Genomic DNA, 21,337 nt, shown 5'->3' on the forward strand with positions numbered 1-21,337 from the left:
CTCTGTGCTGTATACTCCGTCACTGGGCAATATACTACGTGGCTGGGCAATATACTACGTGGCTTGGCAATATACTACGTGACTGGGCAATATACTACGTGGCTGGGCAATATACTACGTGACTGGGCAAATTACGACGTGGCTGGGCAATATACTATGTGGCTGGGCAAAATACTATGTGGCTGGGCAATATACTACGTGACTGGGCAATATACTACGTGACTGGGCAATATACTACGTGGCTGGGCAATATACTACGTGGCTGGGCAATATACTACGTGTCTGGGCAATACACTACGTGGCTGGGCAATATACTATGTGGCTGGGCAATATACTATGTGGCTGGGCAATATACTACGTGGCTGGGCAATATACTACGTGGCTGGGCAATATACTACGTGGCTGGGCAATATACTACGTGGCTGGGCAATATACTACATGGCTGGGCAATATACTACGTGGCTGGGCAATATACTACGTGACTGGGCAAATTACGACGTGTCTGGGCAATATACTATGTGGCTGGGCAAAATACTATGTGGCTGGGCAATATACTACGTGACTGGACAATATACTACGTGACTGGGCAATATACTACGTGGCTGGGCAATATACTGCGTGGCTGGGCAATATACTACGTGGCTGGGCAATATACTACGTGGCTGGGCAATATACTACATGGCTGGGCAATATACTACGTGGCTGGGCAATATACTACGTGACTGGGCAAATTACGACGTGTCTGGGCAATATACTATGTGGCTGGGCAAAATACTATGTGGCTGGGCAATATACTACGTGACTGGGCAATATACTACCTGACTGGGCAATATACTACGTGGCTGGGCAATATACTACGTGGCTGGGCAATATACTACGTGTCTGGGCAATACACTACGTGGCTGGGCAATATACTATGTGGCTGGGCAATATACTATGTGGCTGGGCAATATACTACGTGGCTGGGCAATATACTACGTGGCTGGGCAATATACTACGTGGCTGGGCAATATACTACATGGCTGGGCAATATACTACGTGGCTGGGCAATATACTACGTAGACATGCATATTCTAGAATACCTGATGCGTTAGAATTGGGCCACCATCTAGTACTATATATTGCTTTAGCAGTGCTACTACAGTTCGATGTGCTAACTATAGTACTTTTGTGATTTTTTTTGTTTTGTTTTGCATAGATCATTGTGTTGTTACTATGTTACTATAAAAACCTTGAAATTGCAGGTTATGATCTGTCTTAATTGTAATATGGTTATTTTCACAGTAAGTAGAATATCTTTGTATGAAATGTAGTATGGGCTCATAAACATGCTTTATAGTGATACTTTATTTATATAAATTAATAGTAAATGTAAACTCATGAAACTTTGTAATATATCATATTAGGGCAAAGTGGAATTTTCCTGTTTTTCAGGCTGTGTTTAAATGTTCACAAACCTCTTAAAGAGAATCGGTCATCAGAATCTTATACAATTTTATGTTTTTGACAAGACTAAGAGCTGTAGAAGCTTGAAACATGTAAACGTGGCGCCACCATGCTATTTTAATTCTTTTTTTTATCTTAAAAAAAGTGATGGTTTACTCATTTTGTTATTGCTGGCTTTGCTCTCCTTTCATCAGAATTTTATACTCAAAAATGAATGGCTTTTATATAAAGGTGCTTTCATGCTGATTACATAATTACCTTTCTTGTATAAATCTGTTTTGCTGCTTTAGCGAAATCCATAGTTAAAATTGTATGCTAATGAGTTGGAAGTGCAGTGGGTGGGCACTGCACTTACAGCTCTTCTGCCTTTCTCCGTACTCCACGCCTGCTGCCTGCCTCCTGTTTCTTGACAGGTTACTTATGTTTCAGTAACCTGTCAATCAGAGATAAAAGATAGGCAGCGGGTGAAAAATATGGGGACAGGCACATGTTGGGGCCACCCACTGCACTTGCAAGTCAGTAGCATATCATTTCTTGTCGATTGTGAGCCCTCGCGGGCAGGGTCCTCTCTCCTCCTGTACCAGCTGTGACTTGTATTGTTCCAGATTATTGTACTTGTTTTTATTATGTACACCCCTCCTCACATGTAAAGCGCCATGGAATAAATGGCGCTATAATAATAAATAATAATAATAATTTCTACTATAGATTTATCTAAAAACAGCAAAATGGATTTCTACAAGAAAGGTTAAGATTTATTCAACATTAAAGTACTTTTATGTACATGCCATTAGTTTGGAGTATAAAAGCCTGATGGCCGATTCTCTTTAAATCTGAACTAGAATCTGTTTATTGTAAAACAGGAATTAGAAGATGGAGGTGGGGAGAGGAGGGGGATGCTGCTGCAGTTTCTTGCTCAGTATTATCAGTAAAGGTGAGAAAAAGAGGAGAGACATCTGAATTGTTCAGATGTCTAACATTACACCAGGACAAGCTTTCCCATTTATCAATCACATAAAAAAATGCACATGCCAGCAAAAAAAGGAAAAGAAAAAATACTGAAAACACAAGTGAAGCAACATTATCACTCCACTATATCTAATAAACGTCTGTGAATCGTTTTTGTGGTTGTTGCTTTGACCAACATGTACTTTTGAACAACGATGTAATATTTCCGTGGTTGAACAAATTGTTACAGTGCTCAATTTAAATTTTATATCTACATTTTTATTTATACTTGTTTTTCCCCAATGCTTATATTTCCTAGAAAAGGCCATCATTTAAACAGATTATCTCAAACTTGGAGTCTATGTCAAATGACAGCAAGCTGCCAGACCAATGCAATTCATTTTTGCATAATAAAGCTGAGTGGAGGTAAGAATAATTAATTTTTAGCGTCAAGCACAATATCTTAAAAGGACAGCAGGATTTCACCCTTAAACTATTTATATGTGCATGCAGCTCTTTCAAAGACAAGTCCATAAATACCTTTACTTAGCCATTCTATTCTTCTGTTTCGTTTGAATTAATATGCAAGTGAGGTTGAAGAGCTATTTGTAGATTTGAAGCCTCTGTCACTCCAGCTCTATTCTCCACCCAGCGCTGCCTCTTCCTGCTTGACTTGACAGCTTCTATGTTGTGTGACATCAGTCAAGAAGAAGGCAGTGGTGCTGGGTCGGGAATTGAGCTGGAGTGACAGAGGCTTCAGATCTGCGAATAGTTTTTCAGACTCATATAAATCGTTTCGGGTGTGAAATGAATTGCTCTCCATGGTTCAAATACCTCTTTAGAGCATATTTCTAAATGCTGTAAACAGAAACTTGGAAACTCGGACCCCTTCTGTCATTAGGGCATACATTAACATCTGGGGAGAGGGTCCGCAAGTGTGGAGGGGATTCGGGAGCTCAACTTCCCCACACATGCTTGGTAGGGGCTATATTATATAATATAGCCGGCATGAGTCTCTTGGCACTCACGGCTGTCAATCTCTGACAGTGAAATTTAAATTGACATTTGCAGGTGCTTGCTAACCTCCATAGAAGACTGAGATTTTCAACATATACTGCAATACGGTGAATTGCAGATTGAAGTCCCCTAAGGGGAGTAAAAAAAAGATGTATATTACACAGATATGGAAAAAAAAAGATATAAAAAATCAAAGTACCATCTTTTACGTTGTTAAAAATAAAGGAATAAAATCATATTTCGTATTGTCACATTCATAAGTCTGATTTAGTAAAATATCAAATTACGTTAATTAATTCTATTGGTAAACACAGTAAAGGAAAAAAAATCTGAATACCGTATGTACTCGACTATAAGCCGACCCGAGTATAAGCCGACCCCCCTAATTTTGCCACACAAAACTGGGAAAACTTAATGATTCGAGTATAAGCCTAGGGTGGAAAATGCAGCAGCTACCGGTAAATGTCAAAAATACAAATAGATACCAATAAAAGTAAAATTAATTGAGACATCAGTAGGTTAAGTGTTTTTGAATATCCATATTGAATCAGGAGCCCCATAAGATGCTCCATACAGTTCATGATGCCCCATAAGATGCTCCATAATAAAATTTGCCCCATATAATGCTGCACAAAGGTTAATCATGGCCCCATAAGATGCTCCATAGACACATTTGCCCCATACAGTACTGCATAAAGGTTAATAAGGGCCCCATAAGATGCTCCATAGAGATATTTGCCCCATATAATGCTGCTCAAACGTTGATTATGGCCCCATAAGATGCTCCATAAAGATGTTTGCCCCATATAATGCTCCGCAAATGCTGATTATGGCCCCATAAGATGCCCCATAGAGATATTTGCCCCATATGCTGTTGCAGCGATTAAAAAAAAAATGACATACTCACCTCTCGTCGTTCAGGCCCCGGCACTTGCAATATTCACCTGCTCCTCTTTCTGGCGCCACTGTGTCTTCTGCGTCCTCTGCACTAACGTTCAGGCAGAGGGCGGCGCGCACTAACCACGTCATCGCTCCCTCTGACCTGAGCGTCACGGCAGAGGACGCGGAAGACGGAGCGGTGCCGTAACCAGGAGAGGTGAATATCGCGCAATGCTGCTCCCCCTCCCCATTATACTCACCTGCTCCCAGCGCGGTCCATAGCAGCTTCCCTGATGGTCTTCTCCAGGCGCTGACAGTTTCTTCCAGCGTTGAGCGGTCACCGTTACCGCTCACTACAGTAATGAATATGCGGCTCCACCCCTATGGCAGTGGAGTCGGGTCCATATTCATTACTGTAATGAGCGGTACTATGTGACCACTCAACGCTGGAAGAAGCTGTCAGCGCCCGGAGATGCAGGGTCCATGCCAGGAGCAGGTGAGTATGTGACAGCCGCCGCTCCCCCTCCCCTGCCGACCCCCCCCAGGGACCGTGACTCGAGTATAAGCCGAGAGGGGCACTTTCAGCCTAAAAGATGGGCTGAAAATCTCGGCTTATACTTGAGTATATACGGTAGATTTATAGATCGCGGTCCCATGAATTGTGGCTCACGGCTGTCTGTCAGCTTGGTGCATTAGCTCCAGTTCTAGCAAACAGGCACGATGAGCACATCTGAAAATCATGAATTTTGGAGCAGCCCTGCACAGAAGAGCAGAACTGGATGCACATATACTGGTCTTAGAGGTTTTGAGATGATTTAAGTATGGTACGCTGGAGACTGTCAGAGGAGGTGTTGGAAGCCGGATGTGACAGTGTCTTGGGAGTGCTTTATAGGAGAATACTTTATGTGGGTATTGTAGGAACCCCTGGATCTTAGTATAATTACTGCTTTGGGGTGATTTTGGTTACCATTATGCCTGTAATGGGGGCTTTGGTTGCCACTATTCTGAGGGGGGGGCAGGAGCTGAATGTGGCTCTCAAGGTCAGAAACGTTTGGGACCTCTGCTATAGATCATACATACAGGAAAGTGATTTCAATAAAAACATAAGTGCACTGCACAAAAATAAGCCCTCACTGGGACCCATCGACAGAAAAATAAAATGTTATACGGTCTCAAAAAAATGGTGACATAAAGAAAACATTTTTTTTTTCTTTTTTACAATATTGTGATTTTTTTAAATCACCATTTAAATAGAAAAATATCAATGTATGTTTGTTATTGCCATAATCTTATTGACCTTGACAATCACGTTTCTAGGTCTTTTTTACCGCACAATGAACGCCAAAAAAACAAAACCAAACAAATTGGTGGAATTGCATTTTTTTCACCATTTCATTCCACTTGGAATTTTTTTCCCCTTTTCAGGATGAGTTGCAATTCAGAACTATAACTGACCATGCAAAAAAAAAAAAAACAGCCTCCACACATCTATTTCATCAGAAAAATAAAAAAAAGTTATCCAAAGTGCAAAAACTAAAAATTCCCTTGTCCCGAAAGGGTTAACTATTTGGTTTTAACATTAGAAATGCATTAATAAAAACATATGTGTATATTCCCTTTAAGGACATGCACAGATTCATCAGACTGAGCAGCTTTATTTGAAATGAGCATAGCATGGATAGGACCTCTGCATTTCTGGGTGAGGGGAAGTCTTGTGGCAATCAATGCCGGCTTGATTTTTATTTTGGTTTTAGGGTATGTGCACACGTATCTGTGAGGGCTGCGTTTTTTCCTGCGGATTTATCGCGGTTTCTATTGAGGATTCCGCTGCGGGTTTACACCTGCAGTTTTCTATTGGAGCAGGTGTAAACCCGCAGTGGAATCCGCACAAAGAATTGACATGCTGCGGAATGTAAACCGCTGCGTTTCCGCGCGTTTTTTTCCGCAGCATGTGCACTGCGGATTTCGTTTCCCATAGGTTTATATTATACTGTAAACGCATGGGAAACCGCTGCGGACCCGCAGCTGCGGAAACGCTGCGGATCCGCAGCAAAATCCGCAGCGTGTATACCCTTATAGTTTAGGTTTTTAACTTTTTAGCCTTTGGATTTATGACCAAGAGTTGATCTAGGGTGTCCTTACTCTCTATTTGTTCACATGGGCAAGAATTAATTTACGGTATATAGCTGCCATGTCATAACGCATTTTGTGGCTGCTAAAGGGGACAATGATCGAGTCGCTGTACTTTCCTCCAAACAAAATCGTCTGTATCCTGGGGATTCTATGGCCAGACCTTTAGTGATCAGCTAATATCTTGTAACAGCTCTTATATTAAAGGGGTGAGCCAACGCATCTGAGAAATATGGCTGCCATATTTTTAAAGGAGAATTGTAGTTAGAACAAGAAAATGTTATGACTTCTAGATCAGTGGCAGTTCCACAGCGGAGACCCCACACCAGTTGTGAGGACTTGTACTACTAGATATGCATGCTCGCTGTGGCTATATTCAAACTCTAAGGAGCTGGACCATTTACCATGGGACAAAATATATGTGATGCCTTCCTGAAGAAGCTAAATCTTAAGTACTGGTTGACCTTAAAAGGAACCTGTCACCACGTTTGACTGAGATGAGATATGGCCACGACTTTTCAGGCCTGATATACAGCATTCTATAATGCTGTATACCTGTCTCCAACCCGACCTGCAGGACAAGGAAAAGACCTTTTACTATAGTCACCTGCAGGGCGGTCCGGTCTAAGGGGTGTCGCTGGTCTTGGTCCAGCGCCTACCTTCTTCTTGCAATGCCGTCTCCCAGCATCGCGCTCCTGCCTAGTCGTACTTCTCTGCCCTGACTAGGGCAGAGTAAAGTAAGGCAGTGCGCAGACATTGGGAAAAGTCAAACAGACCTTGCGCAGGATCGCGATACCGGGGAGACTGTGCGGATGACATAGGGACACGTCATCCACATGAAGCAAGAAGGACGGCATCGCAAGAAGGGAGGCGCTGAACCAAGACCAGCAAAGCCCCTCTGACTGGACCACCCTGCAAGTGAGTATAATCAAAGGTCTTTTTTTTTTTTTATTTGCAGGTCGGGTTTGGAGCAGATATATAGCATTCTGGAATGCTGTATATCAGGCCTGAAAGGTGACGGTCTTATATCGGTCAAACATGGTCAATTTTGATACGAGATCAATACTAGTAATTTATATTTCCAAAACACCTATTGCTAGAGCTTGAAAAAAAGGTATACGGTAGACATTTCCATAAATAGAAAGAGGTAAAAAGAAAATAAATCTATACAAGCATATGCTTTACAGTTTTTCTGTCCCATAAAAACGGCTTGAACAGTGTCGTCCCTCCGCCTCTTCCACCCATAATCTGGTGCATTTAAGTATTTGGGAAGAAACATTACAAACCGCACGGTATCATCAGGGGGATTGGTACCACAAGTTTCCCACTGCAGGCTATATTAAGAAACCATGGAACACGTCCAGGGAAAACTGTTACAGAGATAGCGAAATATTCAAAGCTTGTGATGAAATGCGAGAACAATCAGAAACTCGGAAAACACTGACAATGTGGATGATACTTGGGAAAACCGGAGTATACAAACAAAATAACCACAGTCAATTACAATGAAGTTCGGAGGCTGGAGCTGCAGGAGTACAAATGGAAAAAGTGACTGCAGGTCTGTAGCCGGGTCACGTGGTAAGAGTATAAATAGCAAGATTCCCCTTTTGAAACTGCTGTACAGATTTAGCAGCCTCGTGAACTCTGGACAGTAGTAGTCATTTCTTGCTCCATCTACTGTTGAGGAATACAAACTTCAATTTTTTTCTTTCTCCTAGCATTTAATACATTTTTCTTTCCTGTGCTGCATTAATTTTTTTTTTTTTTTTACATTTTTTCAGCCCCAAGACATATTTTACAAACAGCTTCCAATTATCTAAACAAACATAAAGAATAAATTTGCCTTACAAATTCTCCGATGGACCCATGCCAAATCTTCTCTGGTCCTCCGATGACTCCAGTAATGTTTCGATACAACTTGTGATTGTTGGAGCCAATCAATTTTTGTATTTCTATCTACTAGTGGCTAACATTGCGCAACATTTTTTTTTCCTGAAACAGATTATATCTAAAACATAATTTTAGGCATTAAAAACAAATAAACAACAAAAAAAAACTTATGCCTAAACTAAAGCCTATACAAATCATTTTATAAACCAATCTCACTGAATCAAAACAAATATGCAATTTATAAATCATAATTCTCAATTAAATCTAACAAATATATCTTAATTTTTCTCTCCCTAAATAATATATCATATCTAAAATGAAAGCAGCACACCATAGTAGAGTCAATTCACATGGAATTTAATTGCCCATCTTTTGTGGACCTTTCTTTTTGGGACCGAAATGTCACCAGATGGGCAATTAAATTGCACGTGAATTGACTCTACTATGGTGTGCTGCTGTCATTTTTTTATATATCTACTAAGGGTTGGTACGTACCTGGAAGGCTTTTGCACCCAATTATTGTTTTTTGTGCTTCTTTTTCACTTTCTTTTTTTTAAATATATCAGTCACAGATAGAATAGTCTATATTTTATTTTAAAAGAAATTAATCTTTAGGCTTTGTTCACACTACCATCAGAGCATCTGCTCCTAACAAAGCCATAGAAAGTATAGGGCATCCCACTAATTTATAAAAAAAAATTTAAATCAAGGATAGCAGTCAAGACTACGCTTTATTTTGCAACATGAATTGAACAGCGCAAATGTGAACAGAGCCTTACGTGTAGAGAGTGAAGGTGATGCAGAAGCAGTAAATATTTTTGTGGCCTGTCAACCCATATAAATTAAAGTCCTATACATATTAGAGAAAATTGTGACAAAACTATCTTTTTGTAAGAGTGGCAAGGGTCTCCTGAATTTTAAATCAACAAGGATTTGGAAAGTTGAATTTTAATGTCTGACTCTTTTGTTCTCCTTGGAGATTAGCTGTTGTCAGAGGAGTATGTCAGCGGGTTATTCACATTTTCCTATTACATAAGCATCCCGGACCAGCTATGGGGTCAGAACAAAAAGTTGCTGGCTGAAAAAGGATTGGGCTCAAAGCTCTTTATAGTAAATGCCTAACTTAAAGGGATGCTAACATGCAAAAATGACTTATTGTTTAAACCAGGTTTATTTTATTAAATGTATTTTTTTGTTTCATATCAAACTGTGTTAAAAACCCAAAATAGAAATGTTGCAGTTTTCACTCTGGTCACAGGGGCCTTTTTAAACCTTAACTTCCTGTAGTGTCAGGAAACAACACATGTACATAGCCACAATAGTCAAACCTCTGACCCATCCTACCTTTTGTATTGAATGAGGATGTGCCAAGGTCATTGTGAAGGGAGGGACCCCTGACTCTTCCTACCTTTTGTATTGAATGAGGACGTGCCAAGGTCATTGTGAAGGGAGGGGTAGCTGTGAGGTCGTCTATTGTGATCAGAGAATCCTGTTTTATCAGCTGTGTATAATGGCGTTACCTGTCATTGTAATGCTGCCTCTGATGATAAGGAGCCTTGCTGAAAACTCTTCCTGAAAGAGCAGGAAGTTTGAGCCTAAAAAAAAAGCTCCAGTGGCCACTGTGAAAATTGCAAGATTACTAACTTTGTTTTTATAATAACGATCGTGATGTGAACATAAAGAAAAAATTGGCAAAAAGTTTGAAAACATACCTGCAACACAAAAAAAAAAACAGATTTAAACAATAGGTCAGCTTTAGATTATAGCTTCCCTTTAAAAAGATCCCTAAAGAAAAAAATAACACAATTTCTATTTTTGGATTCAATTTATGGTTAAACCCACCCAGTGCAAATGGTTGAACAATAATAATAATAATAATAAAAAATTTTGATTTATTTTATAATCTCACTGGATCCTTTGTTTTCATCAGTTTATTTTTATTTTTATTATATTATTCCAGTTTACACTTATCTTGGCTTCGGTATTCAATTACGTTTCAGTCGGTTCTTCATAAGTAAACAACGTAACGGCCGTAATTAAAGAACAAATATTTTCCGAGTACTATCGGAAGTGAATTGGTTATTTTTTTCACCGTAAAAAAAAGGTGGACGGGGGGTATCTTTCTTTATATTTTTACCTTTCATTGTGTAAGTATTATTTAATGAGGATTCACCACCGTCTCAGTCTTTACTTTGGTAAGATCAAACCTTTCTGCTGTTCTCTGCTTCTGTAGCGAATCTGTCTTAAGTGATAGGTGGCCATCTATCTGGTTTTGTCATGTTGACAGCGGAGAGGCATTTGCCAAAAAAAAAGTAGGCTTGCTCTGAGCGTATAAAAAGGTCAAAAGAACAGTATGTAGAATTGAAACCTGAGATATCAAAATCTTTGTATGAAAAAAATTCATCTTCGCATTTGATCAGGTTGCTTAGATCCTTATTTCTGGAACAATTCCCATTGCTGGCCGCCTACCGATTGCCAGTGGGGTATATTTTAATTCCTAGCGGTAACCCAATCTATATTTCTACATTGCCTGATAAAAAATATTGGCCTTTGTGAAGGACATTTTTTTCTTTGTTGTAGCTATGAATAAGTTACCATGTGGTCTGTGAGCGCTCTTGTCCCACTTTTAATACAAAAATAAAAAGTATAATAAAAAGTCATTTTTTTGTTAGGGTTTTGACCATATACAGCATTCAAGCTCCACGAGCCTCTGAGAAAAGTGGTGTTTATTTGAGTCGTATAGTTTCGTGTTTGATGCCCTACAATGTGAAATATCATCCCACTTGCGTTAGCCTGAATACGAGCACGGAGATTGAGAATAGACGCCTACTCTGAAATCCATTGTAACAATATGAAGATAAAATAACGAATCCACATTTCGGAACGTTAGTCATGCCCTCGTGCAAAGACTTGAGATGTCTCTACCTGAGATATCTACTAATACTACCAATTAGTTAGATCAGGAACATTTTCCAAAGATCTCAGATTTGTGAAATGCCAAGTAGAGATCACTGTCCTACGGCCAAATTGGTTCAGAGACGAAAACAGTTGAACCCAACTAATTTTTTTGGTGCAGAAAATGAATTTGATGCTTAAATTTGCAGATTGGCTCTAATTTTCAAGATCCAAAGGAGGCTGCAATTCCTTATGACACCTTTCATGCAGGTTTATAGAAAAATTACATCTTTATTATTTCATCATCATTATCGCATTGTTAGTAGCTCTGTGTACGGCAGGGGTGTCAAACTGCATTCCTCGAGGGCTGCAAACAGGTCATGTTTTCAGGATTTCCTTGTACTGCACAGGTGATAATTTAATCACCTACACAAATAATGAGTTGGTGATTAAATTATCACCTGTGCAGTACAAGGAAATCCTGAAAACATGACCTGCTTGCAGCCCTCAAGAATGCAGTTTGACACCCCTGGTGTACGGTATACAGTTTTAGGATTTCTTAGCTTAGTTTCTCGGCATATTGACATGATTCTATATGTTTTTTTCAGATATAGGCTTGTTCTTGCATTAACAAAGCGGATAATTTTTGCAACAAGTCAATTTTGAGTCACCATGATAAGGAAAGCCTGCAACCTGCATTTTGACTGCAGAATAGGAGATCAGGACAAGAGTCGGGCTCCACTCATATGTTGCAAAAGATATGCATCACATCTTACCCAGTGGTTGCATGGGAAGAGGCAATCTATGCCTTTTGTGATTCCCGTCATAATGACGCTCGGTGCACGAGTCCTCAGTAGCTGAAGTGAAAATAAGCCACTGTCAGAAAACTCTGAGAACAAGGGATTGGGCATGTTGAAATTCAGCATGCCCAATCCTTTTTTTACCCAAATATCATTTGACTATCTAAAGCTTGATTCCCATGTCCACTTTTGTACCATACGGACACATTTTAGTCAATTGCTGCCTTTTTTAAAAATAAAAATAACAAAGAAATGTCCTACTTTGGTCTGATTTGGCTTAAGAATGTTTTTAAATTGTTTTTTTTTGGATCTTGTCGGCAAGTGTTAGCTGCGTTCTTCATACATAGATCCTAAACACTTGTGGATTCGAACACAAAACTGTCCGGTGTGACGGGAAGTAGGAAGTTCTTATGTGTTACGCAGGTTGTATAAATGTAGGAAATAACATCCATGTTAACTTGGTTTATTGCGCAGATGTGAAATCGAAGAAACGCTGGAGAGGCTTAAGAAACTGGAGCGAGACTTGAGCTTTAAGGAACAAGAGCTAAAAGAACGAGAACAGCGTTTAAAACTGTGGGAGAAAAAGCTGACAGAACAATCCCACACTCCGGTAGGTGATATATTATATATATATATATATATATATATATATATTCACTGTATAACCTACAATGGTTTATATAAACCTCAGGAACCTGTGATACTAATAGCACTCCAGCATGCCGCACCGTCCCAAAACCCTGGATTCAATGCATGAGCCAATGGTTAGCACTGATGTTTTTGTTCTTTTGCGCTCTTTTCTTTCAGTACCGCTTAACTTTGCCATATTTGTTTCATTGTAGCTTGATATTATCCAGTAACAGAACGTGGGACAAGGGTGGTGAACATTTTCTGTACGGTATCCCTTATCTAGCATCCCATGACCAGCAAAGACTGCCAGCGTGTTCCTATAACTGTATCAGTCAGCGGATCCCCAACAATATCGCCCAATAATAGGGAGCGGTGCACAATAACCCTTATAACAGTCAGACCCCTAATAACAGCTATAGGACCCCCTAATGACGGCGATACCCATGACACAACAGACCCTTAGTAACTTTGTGGTCACAGACGTAAATAACAAGCGTCCCCAGGTGCACACCCCATTGAATCGAGAGGTCCAGATCAGCTGGAAACAGGTAGCACATGGAAGCATAAAAAAAAGCATAAAGGACATCTTCATGGTTTTGTGCATAGCGATATTTTTCATAATATTAAAATAAATATATCTGATTATAGGTTTCTGTAAAATATTTTTTCATAGTGCATAATGTCCTGGCTGATTTTTGGAAAGTGCTACTGACTGATGCTTTGCGGTGCAGTGGGATATCCATAGTGAACCATCCTCTCTGCAGCTCGTATATACTAATGAGATGCTTCCGGACGGCTTCTTATGTACTTATATGATTTAACACCAGCTACTGAATGCATGGTTTTATCACAGTGTGAATGGATTGAGCTCACCACAGATACTGCATGGCTTTATTATTAAATATAAACACATTTTTAATGACCTGAGATATCCTGATGATGTCTGAATATCATAATAGATCCATCAGAAGTCACACAATGCAGATATTGTTATGCTATACCTCCCCCCCTAAAAAAACCCTGCATCTATTCTTATAAATGGACAATATCCACTGTGGAGACATTTTCAATACACATATTAAAAGTTATTTTGGGATTGGGCATTTACCTGTTACTTGCAGGTAAAAACATGGTATCAATCCACAGACAGCTGTTTCGGGGTATTTGCCCCTCATCAGTGTGGAGTAGGAAACTGGCTATTAGGAGCAGTGCCTGGTAAAAGGACTATAAACATAAGGATGAATGACCTCGGGGAGATCAAAACATCCAACACCGCGGAGACACCATCACGTGTTTCTCAACGCAAGCAATAAATAGCCAGGTCTTTCACCAGCTATTTGACTTTTGGGTTTTCATTGGCTGTAAGCCATAATAATCAACATTAACAGAAATAAACACTTGAAATGGATCACTCTTTTTGTAATGACTCTATATAATATGAGTTTCACTTTTTGTATTGAAGAACTGAAATAAATTAATTTTTTTATGATATTCTAATTTTTTCAGAAGCACCTGTATGTATATATCTATAACTATCTATATACTACTATATACTACTACATACCGTATATATATTAACAGTCATAGCCGAAAGCGTTGGCATCCTTGAAATTGTTCCAGACACTGAATTCGTTGTCCCTGAAAATTATTGCAATTACACGCTTATTTCCTTTGTATGTATTGGAACAACACAAAAAAACAAAGAAAAAAAGGCAAATTTGACATAATTTTACACAAAACCTCAAAAATGGGCAGGACAAAATTGTTGGCACCCTCAACTTAATATTTGGTTGCATGCCCTTTGGAATTAATATCTGCAATCAATCGCTTCCTATAACCATCAACAAGCTTCTTCCTGCTCTCATCTGGAATTTTGGACCACTCTTCTTTTGCAAAGTGCTCCAGGTCTCATATTGATGGCGCCTTCTCCCAACAGCAATTTTAAGATCTCTCCACAGGTGTTCGATGGGATTTAGTTCCAGACTATTTGCTGGCCACTTCAGAACTCTTCAGCGCTTTATTTCCATCCAATTCTGGGTTTTTCTTGAAGTATGTTTGCTGGAAGACCCATGACCTAATAATAATAATAATTTTATATCTATAGCGCCAACATATTTTGTGGCACTCTAGAACCCAAACTCAGTTTTCTGACACTGGGCACTACATTGCGATCCAAAATCCTTTAGTAAGCTTCAGATTTCATGATGCCTTAGATACAGCCAAGACACCAAGTTCCAGAGGCAGGAAAACAACCCCAAAATATCTTAGAACCTCCACCATATTTGACTGTAGGTAATGTGTTCTTTTCTTTGTAGGCCTCATTCCATTTTCAGTAAACAGTAGAATGATGTGTTTTACCAAAAAAGCTCTATCTTGGTCTCATCTGTCCAAAAGACTCTTTCCTATAAGGATTTTGGCCTATGTACATTTTGGCAAACTGTAGTCTAGCTTTTTTATGTTTCTGTGTCAGCAGAAGGGTCCCCTTGGGTCTCCTGCCATAATGTTTAATTGCATTCAAGTGCTTATCCACCATTTGTACTATCCTGAGTTGCAACATTTCATCAAGGCAGCACGGTGGCGCAGTGGATAGCATTGCAGCCTTGCAGCGCTGGAGTCCTGGGTTCAAACCCCACCAAGGACAACATCTGCAAAGAGTTTGTATGTTCTCTCCGTGTTTGCGTGGGTTTCCTCCGGGTACTCCGGTTTCCTCCCACATTCTAAAGACATACTGATAGGGAATTTAGATTGTGAGCCCCAACAGGGACAGCGACGATAATGTGTGCAAAACTGTAAAGCGCTGCGGAATATGTTAGCGCTATATAAAAATAAAGATTATTATTATTATTATCAATTTTTCTTTACTGTCCATGTCTAGGGAGATTAGCTACAGTGTCATAGGTTGTAAACTTCTTGACTATGTGGACGAAGGAGCATCAAGATCTTTGGAGATGGACGTGTAACCTTTAGATTGTTGATATTTTTCAATAATATTGGTTCTGTCCTCAGACAGTTCTCTTCTCTGTCTGTTCTCCATGCTTAGTGTGGCACAGACAGACACACAATGCAAAGATTGAATCAACTTCTCCTCTTTTCATCTTGTTTCAGGTGCATATTGCCCACACCCATTACTTGCCACAAGCGAGTTTGAACGAGCAACACATGCTTGAAGCAAAGTTGTTTACCCATAATTTTTGAAAGGTGTCAACAATATATATATATACAGTACAGACCAAAAGTTTGGACACACTTTCTCATTTAAAGATTTTTCTGTATTTTCATGACTATGAAAATTGTACATTCACACTGAAGGCATCAAAACTATAAATTAACACAGGTGGAATTATATTCTTAACAAAAAAGTGTGAAACAACTGAAATTATGTCTTATATTCTAGGTTCTTCGAAGTAGTCACCTTTTGCTTTGATGACTGCTTTGCACACTCTTGGCATTCTCTTGATGAGCTTCAAGAGGTAGTCACCGGGAATGGTCTTCCAACAATCTTGAAGGAGCTCCCAGAGATGCTTAGCACTTGTTGGCCCTTTTGCCTTCACTCTGCGGTCCAGCTCACCTCAAACCATCTCAATTGAGTTAAGGTCTGGTGACTGTGGAGGCCAGGTCATCTGGCATAGCACCCCATTACGCTCCGTCTTGGTTAAATAGCCCTTACACAGCCTGGAGGTGTGTTTGGGGTCATTTTCCTGTTGAAAAATAACTGATGGTCCAACTAAATGCAAACCGGATGGAATAGCATGCCGCTGCAAGATGCTGTGGTAGCCATGCTTGCAGCGGCATGCTACCGCTATGCCTTCAATTTTGAATAAATCCGCAACAGTGTCACCAGCAATGCATCCCCACAATATCACACCTCCCCCTCCATGCTTCACGGTGGGAACCAGGCATGTAGAGTCCATCCGTTCACCTATTCTGCGTCACACAAAGACACGGTGGTTGGAACCAAAGATCTCAAATTTGGACTCATCAGACCAAAGCACAGATTTCCACTGGTCTAATGTCCGTTCCTTGTGTTCTTTAGCCCAAACAAGTCTTTTCTGCTTGTTGCCTGTCCTTAGCAGTGGTTTCCTAGCAGCTATTTTACCATGAAAGCCTGCTGCACAAAGTCTCCTCTTAACAGTTGTTGTAGAGATGTGTCTGCTGCTAGAACTCTGTGTGGCATTGACCTGGTCTCTAATCTGAGCTGCTGTTAACCTGCGATTTCTAAGGCTGGTGACTCAGATAAACTTATCCTCAGAAGCAGAGGTGACTCTTGGTCTTCCTTTCCTGGGGCGGTCCTCATGTGAGCCAGTTTCTTTGTAGCGCTTGATGGTTTTTGCCACTGCACTTGGGGACACTTTCAAAGTTTTCCCAATTTTTCAGACTGACTGATTTTCATTTCTTAAAGTAATGATGGCCACTCGTTTTTCTTTAATTAGCTGCTCTTTTCTTGCCATAATACAAATTCTAACAGTCTATTCAGCAGGACTATCAGCTGTGTATCCACCAGACTTCTGCACAACACAACTGATGGTCCCAACCCCATTTATAAGGCAAGAAATCCCACTTATTAAACCTGACAGGACACACCTGTGAAGTGAAAACCATTCCCGATGACTACCTCTTGAAGCTCATCAAGAGAATGCCAAGAGTGTGCACAGCGGTCATCAAAGCAAAAGGTGGCTACTTTGAAGAACCTAGAATATAACACATAATTTCAGTTGTTTCACACTTTTTTGTTAAGTATATAATTCCACATGTGTTAATTCTTAGTTTTGATGCCTTCAATGTGAATGTACAATCTTCATAGTCATGAAAATACAGAAAAATCTTTAAATGAGGTGTGTCCAAACTTTTGGTCTGTACTGTATGTATACACTAAACAGAACATGCTATGAAGTCGTGTAATAAATGTGACTCAGGTAAATAGACATGTTGGCCCATAACTGCTACACTTACAGTGATGAACTATACTGCAAAGTGCGGACCATCTCCTTATTAATATCAATGAATTTAGAGTTGGAGGTCACAAAAGCTCCTGTAGGTGTTCTATGCCCCTACTTTCATCCATTTAGGGAATATAGAGTACTCATTTTTTTAGAATTAATAACAAAAATGAAAATATCTCATAAATGCATCACAATATTATCTAGCATAATTTCCCATCTAGTGAAAAAGTATAAAAAAAAAATCAGGTCCATCCTAATATTGGTTGAGGCAGACATTGACATCAATATTACAATATTCACTATTCCTGATATCACTGCATTGCACCTTTTGTGTTTTGTGCCATTTTTTTTTATTTTTTAATAAATGTTTTTCCATAAAAAGGAGAATTTCCCCCATCAGTTTCTGAATTGTCTTATTTATCACATGAATGAAAAGCCAATATACAGACAAGACTGGACCTTTCGCTGGTTTTGTTGAGGTGCAAGCTGAGCTGATCAAGGGTGACATTTATTGGGATATTATCACTCTGTAATGTTCTGCCAAGAGAAGGATCTCAGGAACTTTTTACAAGAGAACTATGAATTAATTGGCTGACCTGCCAGGCTGCCGGTACTGATGTGTGACCCCTGTTTCAGCTTCTAGATCATTGAAAGACGACGAGTCACATTGTGTTCCTTGCTTGAGGGAATAAATAGGGTTGTACTTACAAGAAGCATGAACGCATCACAGGATGAGACTGTTGAGTGTTAAAAAAAAAAAAAATGGACTAGATTCCAATTAAGCCTTGCAAACCCTTTTTGGGCATATAATGACCCTGTCGGGGATATGGACTACAACATACCGTAACTCCTTTATAAGTTAAAATCCCCGAGCGGCTTATGATGTTACACAGCGGACGTAAGACTATGGCTCGATAAATGTAATGTCGGACCGCTCGAAACAAGATAGTACAACTGTCGGTATCCACTCAGGACCACCGTCAGGTGTTCTTCTCATCTCCTCAGGACTCTCTCGTAAGATAGATGTCAGATGTTTAGAATGGCTGCAACAACCTTCACTTTATTTTTTTCTTACAATTATAAGGAGTGAATTGGATTTGAATGACATTAATTTTTTTGTTACAACGAGGCATGTTTTTTTAAACGCACTTGATTATGTTAGTATCCAGCAATGAGCGAACGTGCTCGGATAAGGTGATATCCCAAGCATGCTCGGGTGCTGAGTGTCATCAGCGTGCTCAAATAATATATTCGAGTCGCCGTGGCTGCATGTCTCGTAGCTGTTCAACAGCCGCAACACATGCAGGGATTACGTAAAGACAGGCAATCCCTGCATGTGTTGTGGCTGTCGAACAGCCGAGGACATGCAACCGTGGGGACTAGAACATAGTATTCGAGCACGCCGAAGATACTCTATTAGCCCCTGAGCATGTTCCAAGAACACCTTACTCAAGCACGCTCGCTCATCACTATTAGTATCTAGTTAGTCACTGGTTACTAAGTTACGCATATTCATTAGGGCAGACTCAGACTCCCGCATAAATTAGACTGGCCGGCGACTCTCCCTACTGGAGCAGGAACAGTTGCACATGTTATTTATATGCACTATTGCTTTTTTTATTATTTATGGCAGGATATATGTTCATTTTGTTTCTATCTTAGGTTTTGTCTCTTTAATGGCAAGTATGAACATGCGCCTACACGCTGCATGTATACCGACTTATACTCAAGTTCATTTATTTTGTTTTTGCTATATTTTTAACTTAAACTTGAGCTGTCACAAGATTTCACAATACAAATTACATACCTTATTAATTAGATCTTGTAGATCTGATCAGGCTGGTATACTTACTTTAAAAATTCACACCTTATTGGCTCTAATTTGCATTTTGAAAGTTTTTTTTGCAAAATACAACTGGACAGATAAAATGCTAATTATATTATTAGGCAGTAAATGTTTGCAAGGTATATATACTCAGCCATCCTGACATGGATTTTCAAAGTAGGCACACCAGCATCATCAGGTAGAAGAGATTTGTTTAATAATGCTTGACCTTTGTAATGTGAAATCTGGTGACAAAAATGAGAATATTAGGTATTTTCACACTATGTTGGTACAGTAGTGTATGTTTATGGGATGCCCAAGAAAAGCACTTGGCCCATGTGCTAAATGGATATATGGAACACGATTTCTGTGCAGTGTTATACATAGAACCCAATAATAATAGTATATATCGTGCACTAAATGCTTATTTTATCTACTGTGCTTCCTACAAGAGTGTTACATTAATTGTATTTGATTTTGCATTTTGGCAGCTTTCACAATTTTGCTGCTTCAGTGCGGAAATCTCTCAGCGTACCTTGTTATCCTTGTATACCCACGTAGTGCTTGCTTTGGTGTGATGCCATGTGTCTTGTATTTATACCAGACATTGTAATGTAGCATCTGTGCTATTAAGTGGATATGTGCTTGCAATTGTTGTCAGACGCAAACTGTAGAATTGTGAATACAGCTCTGGATAGTAATACAGTCTGTAACTCAATCAGTGATACAATGTGCATGAAAAGTTGCTCAACTTTGTATGTAGGGTATCTAAATGGGTTTTGTTCTAAGTGCTTAGATGTGAACCTTTGCTTATGTACCTGTCTGTGAGATTTTGGTATAGCGGTAAACACATAAAAAAAAACACTTATTTGATTTGAAGATTAATTTTCAGAATCATTAGTTGTTTTTTCCCTTGAATTAAACAATCTACTAGATGTGTCCGGATACAAGTGGGTAATTATGGCAGTATGGAGCTGAAGAAAAGTGCACGTAAAGTTTCCAGCACTGCGATCGCTGTGTAACTTGGGTAGAGGCACATTGATTAGAATGAATGGCTTGATTACTCGTCTCTCATATAATTAATTAATTGGAGAAATTGATGCCTGGGAAAATTGTGCTTGAAGTGTGATAAAAGTGTAGGAAACTTGTATTGCACACTGTAAAACGGTGTTACTTCTGAGAAATATGTTTAGAATTGTTTTGGTTTACCTTCTTTTTAGTTTTATTGTGTTTTTAATAAAAAATTTTTTGCAAAGATCAAAGAGAAAAGTACCGGCACCAGACAACATATAAAAAATTCCCTGGAAGGCTAAATACACATCTCATGTAGAGCTACAGCGGCTGATCGAACGGTGTTTGGTGCTCTGCATAAAGTGCTTAAATGTGGAATATTGAAGAAAAAAAGACGCGGCACTCACCAGTTCCAACGAACGTGAAAAAGTCCTTTATTCCATACCTTGAGATGAGGACGAAAAAATGATGTGCAGGTTACAGAGACATGCTGGGAGAGGCAGAGTGGACGACGGCCATTTTGCCTAACAACACTTCAACGATTCACTTGGACCCGTTTAAGTGTTGTTACGCGAAACGGCCGTCGTCCACTCTGCCTTTCCCAGCATGTCTCTGTAACCTGCACATCATGTGATGGTCCTAATCCCAAGGCATGGAATAAAGGACTTTTTCACATTTATTCAAACTGGTGAGTGCAGAATCTTTTTTCCTCAATATTGCACATTTAATTATTTTTGTTGTTGTCCTAAAACTCCTAAAATTAATATTTAGATTTTTATAGAGTTCTGATTACAAAATATTCAAAAGGTCAAAGACCAGGAAAAATCTATCCCCCCCACCCCCCCCCGAAACAGCACCACTTATATCTAGAGTCTGGTATAGCAGTGGCTTTATAGTGAATGTTCTTTAGCTGCACTATCAGTCTC

The 21,337-nt window shown here is 39.5% G+C and overlaps 1 protein-coding gene across 5 annotated transcripts in view; it reads left to right on the forward strand.

Annotated features, from left to right (window-relative positions):
* The window catches only part of MAP3K20 (mitogen-activated protein kinase kinase kinase 20), a 196,013-nt gene that overhangs the window by 97,932 nt on the left and 76,744 nt on the right, over positions 1–21,337 (forward strand). For all 5 annotated transcript variants that reach the window (XM_069733161.1, XM_069733165.1, XM_069733162.1 and 2 more), the window contains exons 10-11: positions 2,714–2,820; positions 12,480–12,615. In XM_069733161.1, the coding sequence (XP_069589262.1) occupies positions 2,714–2,820; positions 12,480–12,615 (243 nt within the window). The remainder of the gene's footprint in view (positions 1–2,713; positions 2,821–12,479; positions 12,616–21,337) is intronic.

Source organism: Ranitomeya imitator, chromosome 7 (assembly GCF_032444005.1).
Source record: "Ranitomeya imitator isolate aRanImi1 chromosome 7, aRanImi1.pri, whole genome shotgun sequence".
NCBI lineage: Eukaryota > Metazoa > Chordata > Amphibia > Anura > Dendrobatidae > Ranitomeya > Ranitomeya imitator.